At 34.5% G+C, this 14,633-nt stretch overlaps 1 protein-coding gene and 1 long non-coding RNA gene across 2 annotated transcripts; both read right to left on the bottom strand.

Annotated features, from left to right (window-relative positions):
* Nucleotides 1–477: 477 nt before the first annotated feature.
* On the bottom strand, nt 478–1,689 carry LOC111392816 (AT-hook motif nuclear-localized protein 22-like). The gene has a single exon (XM_023018209.1). The coding sequence runs from the start codon at nt 1,542–1,544 to the stop codon at nt 651–653; it is 894 nt and encodes a 297-aa protein (XP_022873977.1). The 5' UTR covers nt 1,545–1,689; the 3' UTR covers nt 478–650.
* Nucleotides 1,690–6,841: 5,152 nt separating this feature from the next.
* LOC111392818 lies at nt 6,842–8,772 on the bottom strand. The gene is made up of 3 exons (XR_002702331.1): nt 8,735–8,772; nt 7,835–7,908; nt 6,842–7,040 (listed from the first exon to the last, which is right to left on the bottom strand). It is a non-coding gene; the product is annotated as an uncharacterized LOC111392818 (long non-coding RNA).
* Nucleotides 8,773–14,633: the final 5,861 nt, after the last annotated feature.

Raw genomic sequence — 14,633 nt, 5'->3', positions numbered from 1 at the left:
GAGTCAAATTTTCTCTCGTAGTGCTACACGTACATAATGATTTACATAATAATTTATAATGAAGTGTCTAAAAGAAACTGGCGAAGTTTTTTTCATTTTTTCGAAGAGATTTTGATCAAATCATATCTCACCACATATTCATCTGTGTAAATCATTATGTAACTTCTTATGTGTAAATAGCATCGTTCAATTTTCTATATGATTTCCTGCTGAATCATTGGACAAGCAAGAAATAACCAGGCCAAACTTCCTTATTGGGGAGGGAACTGGATTATTTTATGGTACATATGAATAATGCAGTATGAATATCTTAAGAAATGTTTATATGGGTTCATTTTATGAGGGTTGTAGAGTTTTGATTGTAGTACTAAATTTGGAAAATTTAAGGGAAACCCCATAATAAAGAACCATAAAATCCCTTAGTAATTCTTCATCAGAAAGTAAATATAATATTGTTTATCAGACAAGATACGAGAATTGAAATGCAACCGGTGAGGAAAAAAGAGTCCTCAAATTCCACTACTAACTGTAGGGAAAAAAAAATCATGAATTTGTACATCCCTTTTGAACTAAAGACAGATTAATTACCAGATGATACCATGAGAAAAACTAGTTTCAAAAGAAATTAAGAAGAATGCAAAGAAATCTTGCTAAAAAGGAAGGCGACCTGTCCCCCAGCAAGCTTCGGTGGGTAATTGGTTTGAATTAAGGAGATTTGAAGGCATCTCATGAAAAAGATTTGTGTCATGATCAGGCATAAGCTGTTGCCCGTGCTGGCCAATAATTCCTGGAGGTGATCCAATGGCTCCGCCGCCTGGCGCCTCCGCCATTGGTGGTTCTTCATCCTCTAGAGGTAACCTTTCATATTCTGCATTACCAAATGATGCTGCCATAATAACCACGGGGCCGGAAGCGAAAAGTGGCCCCACAACATTTCCCCCGACTACTTGGCCTTGTCCGCCGGAGAGATATATGGTCAGTCCTGACGCAGCAGGCGGCGCCGGAGGTGGCAAAAAGGAACCAGAAATGGATAGGATTTCGAATCTTCCATGCAGTGTCACCACTGAGCTTGTTGCAGAAGGATGTCTTAGAGTGACATTATTCACAGAGCCACTACCACTCAGAATGCAAACACCTCTCTGCCGCCGTGTGGCGAAAGTGGAGACACTTTCTTGAATATCGCAGTCATTAGCAACCTCCATGACATGGGATCTGAGTGCATTTGCACTGTCTCGATTGATAATTACAGGGGGTTTTAATTTGTTCTTTGGACCGGCGGGTCTGCCTCTGGTTCTTCTTGTCATTTCCCCTTCGGCGGAGCCGGGCACTAGCTCTTCCCCCTCGGCGCTTCCACCGATGGTGGTGGTGGAAACACCATAATTTTCGTCGCAATCTCTCTTTAGGCTGCGGTTTATATTACTGTTTTCGCTTTGTTTATCTTCAAGATCCTGCTGGCGGTTTTGGAATTGGTGGTGGTGGAGCTGAAGATCTCTGGCCTGAAACGGAGGCGGCAAAGGGCGTCCCTGAGCTGTTAACTGATCCATCACTTCACTTCAAATACCTGTCCGTTAAATTAACTTATAGAGAATCTTGATGAACATATTCAAATTCAGACGCAAAACATAGGAATTTCTCTATCTTACAAGATGGGGAATTTTCTTGGCTGCTTTTTCTTCAGACTTCGGCTGTGACAAGTCCATGGGGGGGGGAAGAATTTGGAAATGTTTTAATATTTTTATGATTGGTTAGGGTTAGGTTAAGGCTGGAGAGAGAGTTGGTTGAATGGAGATTTGGGGAGGAGTAGAGGGGTTAAGACAGCGAGCAAATTGCGGCATGGGCCGCGAGAGTGATACCCACTTTCTCTCCCCTTTGTCCCCTCTTGACCTATGATTACTACAAGTAGGATAAAAACTGCAATAAAGCTATTTGTATATTCAGGGATTGACACGAACTGCAATAAAGCTATTTGTATATTCGGGGTTGACACCCCGATCAACACCGGATGACATTCCACTCACAAGAGAGGAGAGTCCACACATAATAAAATAATTGCGAGCCCCTCTCTTGTGAGGGGATTGTCATCCGAGGTGTCAATTCCGGATGTACAAATAGCGAAGTCCTAAAAACTGTCATAAAAACCCTCCAAGTTCAAATATGTTCCAACTTTTAGCCAGCAGTGGTAAAAGTAGTGAGAGTGCCATAACTTCCATGCTAAGACAGTGTGTAATGGTGATTAAAATTAAATTTTTTAATAAATTGTCATAGAAATTTTTGAAATGTGTAATTGAAAAATTGTAGAATTCATAAAAAATATGACTAATATTGATCATTGAACTTTAATTTAGACTAAAATTAAATTTTAATCTAAACCAAACAGACTTTAAAACTCATCATCACATTTCATTTTTCTCTTTTTCATTGCATCTTCAATCCTTTTTCTCAATATTTGTTGTAAATATAGTGCTTATACTATAAAATTGAATTGTGAAGTATTATCTACTGTTTGTCGTTAAAAAAAAATCATAAATTTCATAATAAGGATAATATTAATCCATTTAGTTATGTGAAATTTTCATAATATATGTTATGTTAACTTATTAAACCTCTCACGCAATTTATTATATGACTTCGAGTTTACATATAATTGAACCAAAAGTTAAAGGATGCATATTCAGTATAGAGCTTACTTGAAATATTTTAAGAGAATCTATATATGGACTGAACTCGTAGAATGCAATTTGAAATGACTTTCTACAGATGTTTTCGAGTCAAATTTATTTTAGATTTTAATTAAGTCAAAGTCAATGCTTAATTTTAATCATATATTTCAGAGGATTCACAATTTTTCAATTATAAATTTTTTGACTTTTATCAAAATCTATTAAGAATCTAATTTTAATCCTCACAAAAAAATAGCTTAATTAAATGTTTCCTAATACAATTTTGACAATGTGAAACATCATATCATCTTAACAACTTAAAAGAATAATACATAATTTTCACATAATCGCCTATTTACGAGAAATATGTGATGTTGACAACGTATTTTTTAACTCCTTCCTTTTCTACCTCTTTAATTAATCTCTCAACTTTAACATGTATTTTACTAGTTTCAAAACTAAGATTTGTTACCCTAGAAAGTCAGTCTTCTTCAAAACCCGTTAATTCATCTTTAAGCGCGAGAGTAGGAAGATCTAGTTCGAGTAGATTTCAATACGCAGGCGAACAATAGGACGACCCGGCACTTATATAATAAGCAATTCGCATGCAAGAAAGAAAGAAAAAATATATGAATAATAGAATAAGATCGTTATTTCATCTGTATCTAATGTTGTTGATAATCAAGTTAAGGGCTAAATAGGAATATGTTGAACACAACTTGACGGTATTAGATATAGGCTAGATTTATATAGACGAGGCATAGAAGAAAAGGAACACAATGCAATGGTGGATGTTTGGCAAATCTTAAGAGGTTAATAAGTAAAAAAGTTCAAATAACTAATTTCGCTCTGAGTCAGTTAAAAAAATAAGTAAACTAATATTTCTTACCTTTCCGTCGAAACAAAAATAACTTATTTCTTATGAGAAAGGTTAATTTGACTGACTTCTAAATACAATCCATGCTCTAAAAAGTTCATCAAGATGTAGTCACCTGGACTTGAAGCTCGAGCAAAACAACTCGCTTCATGTTTAGACGCTTTTTTTTTTCCCAATTCTTAAACGGTCTATTTTTTCCTTCCTCTCTTTCGTCTTCCCTAGGCGCACCTTTATTGGTTTTTTTTTTTTTTCTCTTTCCTTGAAAAGTCTTTTATTCGACTTTAGCTTATTATTTTTTTTTAAAAAATTCATTTGACTTTAATTTTGAGTTTTTAAGAGATTTTATCTGTACAAAAGTGAAAAATGATTTTATCTAAATAGTTAAATAAGACTTAAGGATTGGTGCTAGCTATGCGATGTAATTATAATCTTGAGACTTGTTATTTTGTTGCAAACTCAAAAAGCGTGTATAAAGTTCATATAAATCTATTAAGTAGAATGTGTGTGGTTGAAAATTGAAACTAGGAAATATATTTTAATTTTTGCATTTTGAAAATTTTAAAATTGTATAATTGACTAATGGTAGGAATTATTAAGTAAATGTAGTATTTTATTATTCTAGATGTTTGATATTTATTATTTTAATTACTAAATGATTTTTAAATTTTTTAAAAATTTAAAATACTATTAAAAATAAGAGAATGTTTTTTTACTGCTAAACCTCACCTAAACTCGCTTTAACTCGTAAAACTTGAAACTTTACCCACATGCCTCCACACTTTACACTTTTTAGAACATTGAATATAACTAAACATATACTTTGAAACTGACTTCTGTTTTAAATATTTAACAACCTTGGTTGGTTCCAATTTCAAAAATTCACTTTTCATTAAACTCGATTTAACTTGCATATTTTCTCAATGAAATAATTTAGCACGTAAATTCAAAACTTTTTTCCACTTATTTAACCATACATTTTTTCAAGAAAAAAAATTCAGTTTTCACAAAACCTACTCTAAAAAAATTTCAACCAAATTGGAGCTTATAAATATGAAGAAAATAACATATATCTTAATATATTCAAATAAAAAATAATACTTGACATAAAATTACTAAGCTGTTTCACAAAGTTTTTTATTAAAATTTTAGCAAATTTTGATAAAATTTAATGAAATATATGGTGGAAAATTTGATTTAAATATAAATCCCATAAAACGTATGATTAAAATTAAAATTTGACCAATTAAAGTTGAACAAAATGTAATCAAACAAAACTACGTTTGACCTCATTAAAATTATAATCTGTTTTTCTCTCTTTTAATGAATCTTCAATGGAATAATATTATACGTAAATGAAAGAAATTTCCATTTTTTATTTAACAATGTAATTATTGCATGCTTCTGAGCACTGGGAATTAGGTCCAACTAACACAAAACAGCCGCTGTTTTTTCTTTGGCATTTTATAGTTTAATAATGTAACAAACAGTTTCCTTGATTTAAGTAAAATTAATGTTAAAGCGACGGAGAATCGTTGGCATTTTGCAGTTTAATAATGTAACAAACAAACAAAGGTGACGACAAGAAATATGAGAACACACACGTGGGTCATGGGAAATTGGGATGGACAAATCCACACTAAATTGGGACAGACCGTGTCTAGAGGGCGATCTCTCTCCCTCCCTCCCCCTTTCGTGTTTGTCCTGCTCTCCCCGAACATTTCGTTGGGGTCAAAATCTGAATGGTCATCGTACTCTTAGCCTGAAAATTAAAATTAATTTTTTTTATAAATTTTGATAAAATATTATAAGAAAAAGCCAAATGATCTGCGAGAATGACTATATCGATGACCGTGCATTCACATGAATGCGTGGATCCCACGTGAATAAAATAATGTTCAACCTTCCATGTATGTGTATGTAGTCATCCCCGATGTCAAGCCCGATATTCATGCAGCATGGTTCAATATTATATGTCCAAAAAGTTATGAATTCTGTGAAATATGTGATTAAAATTAATTTTTAATTTTCATAAAGATTAAAATTTAAATTTCGATCTCTACCAAATAAAGGCTTATATTATTCACATTTATTTTTTTCCCCTCTTTTTTTCAGAAAATTAATAATATCGATGATGTGATAAATAGAATCGTTAATTTTTCATAGGATCCAATGTGACGATGTATAGTAGACAGCATTAAAAGTTTTGTTTGATGGAAAACAATTTCGGAAGTATAATATAGTGACTATTCAACAAAATCTTATAATTCAAATTATTAAGATATAAGTCTTAAAGAATATCTTAAAGTACAGCGTCTATTCAAAATAAATAAATAAAATAAAATTTTTTGACTTGAAAGTATGGCAACCATCATAAATTTTGAATAATGTTGGGTTTACAGGACCAAGTGGGTCCCGTGTATAAAAAACTACAAAAAATCCCATCCACCATCTGATGCTGTGAGTGTTCGGTAGGAGTTTCTATACTTGAAGCACGACTAATGAATTTTACACCAACTTAATTATGTAGATATAATAAATTTAGTGTTCAAAACAATGCAATTCACCTAATTTCAGTATGTGCTTGGGAAAATAGCGGCCGAGGTTTCAAACTTTTCATTTTGTTGCAAATCACATCTAAACCTTTCATTTAGGCTGCAATTCCTACCTCTCACTTTAATGGCAGCCAGGGTCCAAGTGGCAGATTCCATCCATAATATGGTTAGTCAATACAGAAAATGGAATTTTGACTCAAAAATGATGATGGTGAATTTATATTTTTTCATAATACAAAAATTAAAATAATTAAATAAAAAACAATAAAAATAATAATGAACAGTGTTCATCTTCCACCCTCCCAAAAAACTCAAAACCAGAGAATCAATCTTCTCTCCCCACCCATATACCTAACCTAGCAAGCTTGCTAGTGACGACAACATCGAGCTGAGCAGCCCTCTCCACAATTTCTTTCATCTTTTTGGTAGATCAGTGGCGAATTTAGCTAGTAGCGAGCTAGGGCGACCACCCTAGCTGGATCCGCCGAAAGCCATTTTTTTGGGCTGACAATAGATTAAGGTTTGAGTTTATATCTCTAATAATTCTTTCTTTTTCCAAATTCTCCTTCTAGCTAAGGATGGCAGTGGGCCGAGTCGAGCCGCTCGGCTCGTGTCACACCCCTAAATTAATATTGATATCTATACACAACCTAGACATAGAATTTTACATATATTTTTTTTTGAGTTTGTTAACTTGTAATCACCTGTGACACGATCATATAATATATCGAAACTCAAAATCATATCGCCATAATCCAACATATATATTCAGAGCTTATAACACATGTCTACAGACCATTTCAAAAGTACACTATATAGGATTCCAAAATATAACCCTACAGATGGCAACCTACAAAATAACTCTACAGGTTGTCATCCATGTACATCGAACTCTGGAATCCTGTAGGAATTTCACAGCTAGCCATGCTCTCTATGTAGTTCCATATTCACCTACAATGCAAGAACTACATAAGTCAATGCTTAGTAAGCAAAATCATGCATGTCATGAACATGAGTAATAACGACATATGACACTATGCCATTTACTTTAAATATCACGATAAAAAAAATCATATTTCAATATTCGTCAAAGTCGACTAGAAATCATTTCACTTGAAATCTTTAATTTCATTGGGCCCTTGACCCACCTACTATACACCGGATAGAGCTCTGCATAATATCAATATCAATAATCAAATGAGCAGTATGAAATCGACACCGACAAGTGGACCATCCTCTCGTGACCACTAGAGGCCCATCCCCTGACTACCCCTATGATCACCCAAGAAGTCTCCCACCCGACAGCGCCAATAATCATAATATCACAAGGGCACAGTCGAGTGGTCCGCCCTCTCGTGATCACCAAAGGCCAATCCTCTATCTACCTTTGCAATCACCCAGGAGGTAACACCCGCAATGCCAAACATATCAAATAAGCATGCCTCACATGCCTCGGTGTCCTAGTAGTGGTCAATAAAACATTTATAATAAAACTCACTTTGAAATCATATTTTGCATGCAGAATTTTCAACCATGTTACATGTCGTGCATGCATATAAAAATACTCATAAATGACGTATTTAATAAAAATCGATCGCAATAGGTTACGCAACCTCATACTCAATGATCGTAACCACCATATGATGTGCTATAAGCCTCTTATCAAAGTTATGTAGATATTTCAACATTACTATGTCACATATACTAGGTTCTTGCATCGTAGTTGCAAATGGATTTTCACTTACCTTTCACCTTTATGTGTGTAAGCTCCTATGAAGTGTGTATCAATTCCCTTTTTCGCTCAACGTCGAAAAGTTGCCTGTATTATCATCTAATATTAAATACAATCCTCCATTTAGTAATCTTAACACACACAATCCCAAAATACGTCCATTCACGTCAAAATAATTTAGACAAAATCATTATTTCAAGTTACCGATGGCATTACAAACTAATCTCATAAGTCTCGCTATTTCTTGAGTCCAATTATGAACCTCAACGTCATCCAATTGTTTTCGACAACCTAGTATTCCTTAGGATATATTTTCTAGGCCCAAGAGTTCATTAGGGGACATCTAAATGTTGAAATCACATTAAATACCCAAATGGACAAAATCTGTTTTCTAGGTTTCCATTACCGTCCACTCATTTTTCAAATTCTTTTTCATGTCCTTACCTACATTTAACGGCTCCCAAACTTTTGCCACACACCTATAACATATATGTGAAGATAATCAGATCATAACGTTGTGACAAATGAAGTGTTTGGAGCTTCAAAAACAGTCCATTTTCCACTACACAAAATCAGGCAGTTTTTCCCTTTGACTGTTTTCGGTTTCCATTTTATTATTATGATACCAACAGAATTCTAGGCCATTAAAATCATTTCTACACTCCCTACTTACATATAAAAACGTTCATATTGACATATATAAGTTAAACACTAAGTATCATCCCAAAATCAAGGTATAAATCACTCAATCCAGCAATTCCTCATCTCTGTCCAGATTACTTTCTTTCAAATTCTTGCAATTAATTACCCCTATTTAGGCATCATAACATCATTAACAACACTCCAACTTAATCACAAACAAGTTCAGATGTTCAAGAAATCATAAACCCTTTAAGAAATAATAGAAACAAACCTCAAAACTGTGGAGTAACAAAGCTGTTCAGAAATTCCAGCTTCTTGTTTCTATTTCTCTTTGACTGTTTCACCCTCTTTTCACTTGGAATCACTTAGGGACGAGTTAGGGGAGTTAATATATTATCTAGGAGGTAAATGAGTGGTCTTTAAATGGTTGAAGTCGTGCATATTACTTAAGGATTAAGAATATCATGGGCTACGGCCACCTCAAGCAATCAAGGTGAGTCACTAAGCATGAGCTGTCATCTTGGCTGCAATACTTGACTTTTCTACCATTATTTTTGTGTCCATTTATGATATTTAAGATATATATATTCATCCTATATTATGTCCTTGGGGATTAGACATGAAATTTATGCCTTAAGGTTGAAGCAATTATATATTAAAGTGAAAAGTCTCCCAGCATGAGCTGTCCAAGTAGGAGGTGGCTTCTTGCAGCCAACTTTGACTTCTCCCTTGCACCACATGGAGCCATATGTGACTTAGAAGAGTTATAAATATCTTGTGTAAAGTTCTAAGGACTTATAGGACGTGTTGGAGGCTTAAGGTTGAAGGAATTAGAGGTTAAAGTGGCAAGTCGTCACATGTTAAATAGGTGTTGTCTCCTTTGATTAAATTCTGATTTTACATCTATCCTTGCAGGTATAAATCAAGTGTCATTGGTTTGTTTTGATGTGCTTACAATCTATTTCACTTGCATTAAGATCACAAAGTATTTTATAGATCTAATTCCTCAACTGTTCATTTAATTTCTTATCCGATTTTCAACCGATTTCAACAATTCGCACCTCAATATTTATAATGTCATATAAGACATATTATTACGTTGTGATAATGTCACTTCATCCCTCATGTCCCAAATATGTGAATTACCTATCTAGGGTTTAAGGTGACCTCGATTAGCCAAATGGAAAGCTTGAACCTTCGTTGATACAAATTTTCGGCCTTTCAAATATTACATTACTTATCAAGCCAATCTCCAATATTTAGTTAATATAACTTTCTATCATAACTCAATATAAAATTCACCACTTAGATCGAAGAGTCGAAGGTTATCATCATGTAAAGATTTTAAAACCTTGATGATCAAACGCATCGTTTTAAGAGAAGGCAATCAGGAAATTGATACAAATGATAATGTAATTAACATGAAATGCATGAATCATATTGGTCAAATGTAGAACGTGAAGTTTGGGGTATTACAACTCGGCCCTTTAACGACCGTCCGTGCTGACTCAAAATCCTAAATTCGCTACTGGGTAGATACATTGTGAGCCATTTGGCACAATATGCCCATATCCGATAGAGCCACAATTAATTTGTAGAAAGTAGATATAATAGACAGTGTATATACATAAAAGTGGGTAATCCAAGAATGGGATTTGGGACTTATTTTGTTATCTACTGTGCATCATCCGTAGCTCCAGTTCTGTGGCATTATGCACAAGAAACTTCTTCAAACCATTGGGAAGATACTGGCAAGTATTCTTGCCAGAGCCATATCAAATATTAGGCATCAACATGGAACTCTTGAACATTGTAGTGTTGTTTTAGATTTAGGTACGGTGGTGCGGCAGTTTGCAATGACGGTGGTGGGCAGACGGTATTGTGTGGATGCGATGGCGACAGTGGGCGCTAATTGGTTCTCTAGTTTTTAGAGTGGGGTGGAGGTACCGTGGGGTTGATGATGAACTATTCTTTTTTATTTTTATTATCTTTTGTTTAATTATTTTTAAGTTTTTATCATAGAAATTTTGATTTACCATTTTGTCCCTCATTTTATTTGCCAATTTGAGTCAAAAATCAATTTTTTGTGTTGACTAGAGGCGTTATGGACAGAATTTGCCATATGGACTCCAACTACCATTAAAATGAAAGGTTTGGGATCGTGACCCAAAAAATGAAAGCTTAAGGTGTAATCTACAACAAAAGAAAGGTTTGGGACCTCTGCCAATTTTCTCTATATGCTTTGATGATCAGATTTTTTATTGTAAGATCAAATTTAAATTTTTATTTTTGTACCTATAAAACTCCGTTTATTTTAAATGCTCGTTATTATCAAGTCTAGAGTACATTAAAAAAAAAAAAAATTAGCCTCTATTTGAATACAAATTTAGAAATGATTTATAAATACAATCAAATGCAAACATTAATTTTAGGGATAATTGCAGCAGAAGTACCAAACATTTGAAATATTTGCAAACTTTCTCAAATCTTTTATTTGTTGTAGCCGTCACCCTAACATTTTCAAACGTTGCACGTGAAATCCTTTTTGATAGTTTTTGTCAAAAATTCCGTCTTGATCATCAAAATAAACTTTGACCATCTTTTAATTAATTTTAAAATGATAAAATAGTAACTTTCTATATATCACATTAAACAATTAAAAAACTTAAATCAAAAAACAAAAGAAAAAAAGAAAAGAAAAATGGATCTTCTTCTTCTCCCCTCGACCCCTCCCCACCCCACAGGTGTGATTCATTTTTCTTTCCAACGATCAAAAATGCAATTCTCATAATCACTATCAAACAAGGCCTTAGTATCTTTGAATCTAAATAAGGGGCATAAAATGCAAAATCATGAATGCATTACACGTTTTGATCTGCATGGTCAAAGGATGCTGTTGGAATGAGAAACTGGAGAGTGTGGGCTTAATTGAGAACACGCGAGGGTGGTGCTGACAAATGACAGAACTGACGCCAACAATCCGCCATGGCAGTGTAGCCGATGTTGCTTCTTGAATGCTCCTGAAGTGTCCACTCTATCAATTGCAGTCACCCAACTAAGCACTATTTCAAATTAGAGAAATGCCTTTCGTACGGATCTATATGCTGTAAATTTTTATAGCCCTCTCACAAATGTGGGATCGCGGATCCCACTTCCTATATGTGAGAGGGTTGTCAACAAAAATGTATAGTGTGTTGTACGTATAACATTTTTTCTTCAAATTATCTCTTTGCCCCTCTAGTTATTGATACATTATGAGCTCTACTTCCTGCCCACTGGCCAGCAACTAGACCAAGAGCATGTATATGATTTTAAATTTACTTAAGGAAAATAAGTAAACTTAAGAATAAATATATTAAAATTATTTTGAATAGTGTAACATTTTTTTTTAATCAATGTTCACAATATTTGTCAAAAAAAGTTCAAATTCATAGATTTAATTAAACTAAATTTGAATTCTCACTTTAAATGTCAAGGACTCAAAATTACCATTTTACCATTTTTTTTTTTTCAAAATCATGGAACATGACCTGAAATGGCATTTTATTAAAATCACCTTCACGAAAATTTGAAATTTAGATAAAGTTGATAATATTCTCGAAAATTAGACTTATGGCCTGTTCGGTGGTAATTTTGAGAATTGATTTTTTGACCGTTCTGAGAAAAGTAAGGGTCACCTATAAGAGAAGAAGTCAAAAATTACAGTTGAAATAGTAAAATAACGGTCAAAAATTCAATTTTTTAGGGGTGAAAAATCACTCCCGAACGGGGCCTTATTTTTTCTTGGTTGAATATCTTCAAGTAGCACTACAAAGTCTTTAAAAACACAAGAAATGAGTAGAAGCAGAATATTGAAGAATCTCGAACATCCTCCAATAATGAATAATTTGGCTTTAATGCTCGTTTTTACGACTTTCTTAAGATGCGATTTTGCTCACCAATTAAGTGATACACTAGGGCACACAAATATGCCTCCCGGATATAATGAGGTCACCATGTTGTCTGCATTGTATATCTACGAAGACAATCTAAAGACCAAGGATTAAAGAAGTCTATAGTCGAGGTCTATACACCGTTTCTCAAGAATGACAAAGTAGAAACTATATTTGTAGACAAGCAATGCAAACGATAAGTTTTGTGCAGAAAATTACAAGGTACGAGAATAATCTTTTAAACATTTTCTTAAAGTGTGAAACAATGCTTACCAAGAGTTATCCCTGTACAGTAGAGTCAAAACACTTCATATTTACAATTGGGTGGATACTGCTAGGAATGCAAAATTCCGTAAATTCCATTACCCGATCGCCCATATGCATGGTCACCGCTATGCCCATAGCTGCCTAGGTACATGCATGTCAAGCTTATCCATTTGCTTATCTACAGGCTTAGGACAACTAGGATGGATACATGTCCAGCTTACCCATTTGCTATTAGGATGAGGCCCCAGGTCAACCATTCAGCGGACATCTCCTCCTCTCATAGTAGAAAAGCTCACAAGCAGTATTTTTTAAAGGCAATGCAATTCTAAATGCCACTATGATATTGCAAACTGATTGCTTGCTCTTCAACAGGATCTATCACGAGGTCATTATCTCTTATACCCAATAAATTACCTTCAATCGTTGATTGACTTGAGAGTCGCAGTGCCCGCGATTGTCTCTCCTATTCCAAGGGATATAGCCCATGTGCATCTACCACTTGGTCTAAATGTGCAAGTAACATAAACGTGGATGATAGTAGAGTAGAGATCTGTCAGCTACGTGTTTTGCTAAATCCAAAGTCAATAGATTATCACCATTCGTAGGAAACCATACTTTAACAAGTGTACCACATGATCAAAAAGCCTATATGAAAACATACATTATTCCCCTTCGTAAAAGTTTTTTCTTGAAAAAAGAGCAAGAGAAAGTTTTGAAGAAACCAACATAAGAAGATTTTCAACATTAGATCCTTGTTCATTGAAAAAGGAAGAGGTGAAACTCAGAAGTGTTTTCCATTGAAGGAGCACCTTTCTTGACCTCATCCTTAAGGAAGACTCTCCTATTATAGGGAAGAAAATCTTTTAAGAAAATGAAAATGAGATCCTCTTTGAAGAAAAAAGGCGCTCTCATATAAGAAAAAGAGCGAAATCAAAGGGATTTATGTTAACCCACGAAAAGCGTTAAAGGATATCTTTGAGAATGAACCCCACGGCTGCAGATGCCCAAAATTTTCGAGCACGCAATCAAAAAGGTGGCAAATTCTTGTTCATATCACTAGAGAAGTGGCTAGCATGGCCATCAACAAGAAAAGTATTACACAAGAAGAATTCTTCCATGCAGATCCTTCTCCGGGAGATATAGGCACAAGCTGGCATGCAAATGCCCCCTATTATGCCCCACCTTATCTTCTTCTAGCCACATTTTAAAAGACAATGGGTGAACTAAGATTTCGGGGTAAAATGTAAAGAGATAATCTCCAAAACTAAAGATGATAAAGAGATCTCAACCCATTGAGAGAGACGTGGAGGTCGACATCTTACAAAGCCATGCTCAAAGCCAACCACCCTAGCTCCACCAAATGGAGGAGACGATATCCTTTTTATAAAATACGAGCAAGAGCGAACACACAAGATTCACCAATGTCTTTGGTAGGATAGAAGTTGAAATACCTAAAAATAGGCCCTAAAATAAAGCTCTACAAGAAGTAGGCAAGAAATAAGAGCTCTCGACGCTAAGGTAAATAAGAGATATACAAGACACCAACATTTTCCACCCCACCTGGGTACGACAAGGATGAGGTCAAACCCTCAAGGCCTTGTGAGATAGATAATTATAATCTCTTCCTAGGAAATCAAGTCAACCTATGTCCTAACCAGCTTCGTGATACAAAAAAATGCCTAGATTTGAAGGGTGAGGTAATGCTGAAGATCAATTCAGCACCTACAAGATGCAAATAAGATTTAACGGTTCAAATTTTTTTTAAACTAACTCTAACTGGAGGGTGGTACAACAGACTCCATCCAGATAAGATTAGAAGTTGGCCATAACTGAAGAGATAGTTCAGTACAACAAAAGCAACTTTTTACGGCATTCATTTACGGCGTGCATTTATGGCATGTCATAAAAATAGATTAATTACGGCGTGCGCAAAAAATAAGCCATTAAAAATCATTTAGTAAAGTTATTTAC

Source organism: Olea europaea, unplaced genomic scaffold, assembly GCF_002742605.1.
Source record: "Olea europaea var. sylvestris unplaced genomic scaffold, O_europaea_v1 scaffold980, whole genome shotgun sequence".
Taxonomy (NCBI): domain Eukaryota; kingdom Viridiplantae; phylum Streptophyta; class Magnoliopsida; order Lamiales; family Oleaceae; genus Olea; species Olea europaea.
The sequence above is the reverse complement of the archived record's forward strand: the minus strand, read 5'-3'. Positions and strand labels throughout refer to the sequence as shown.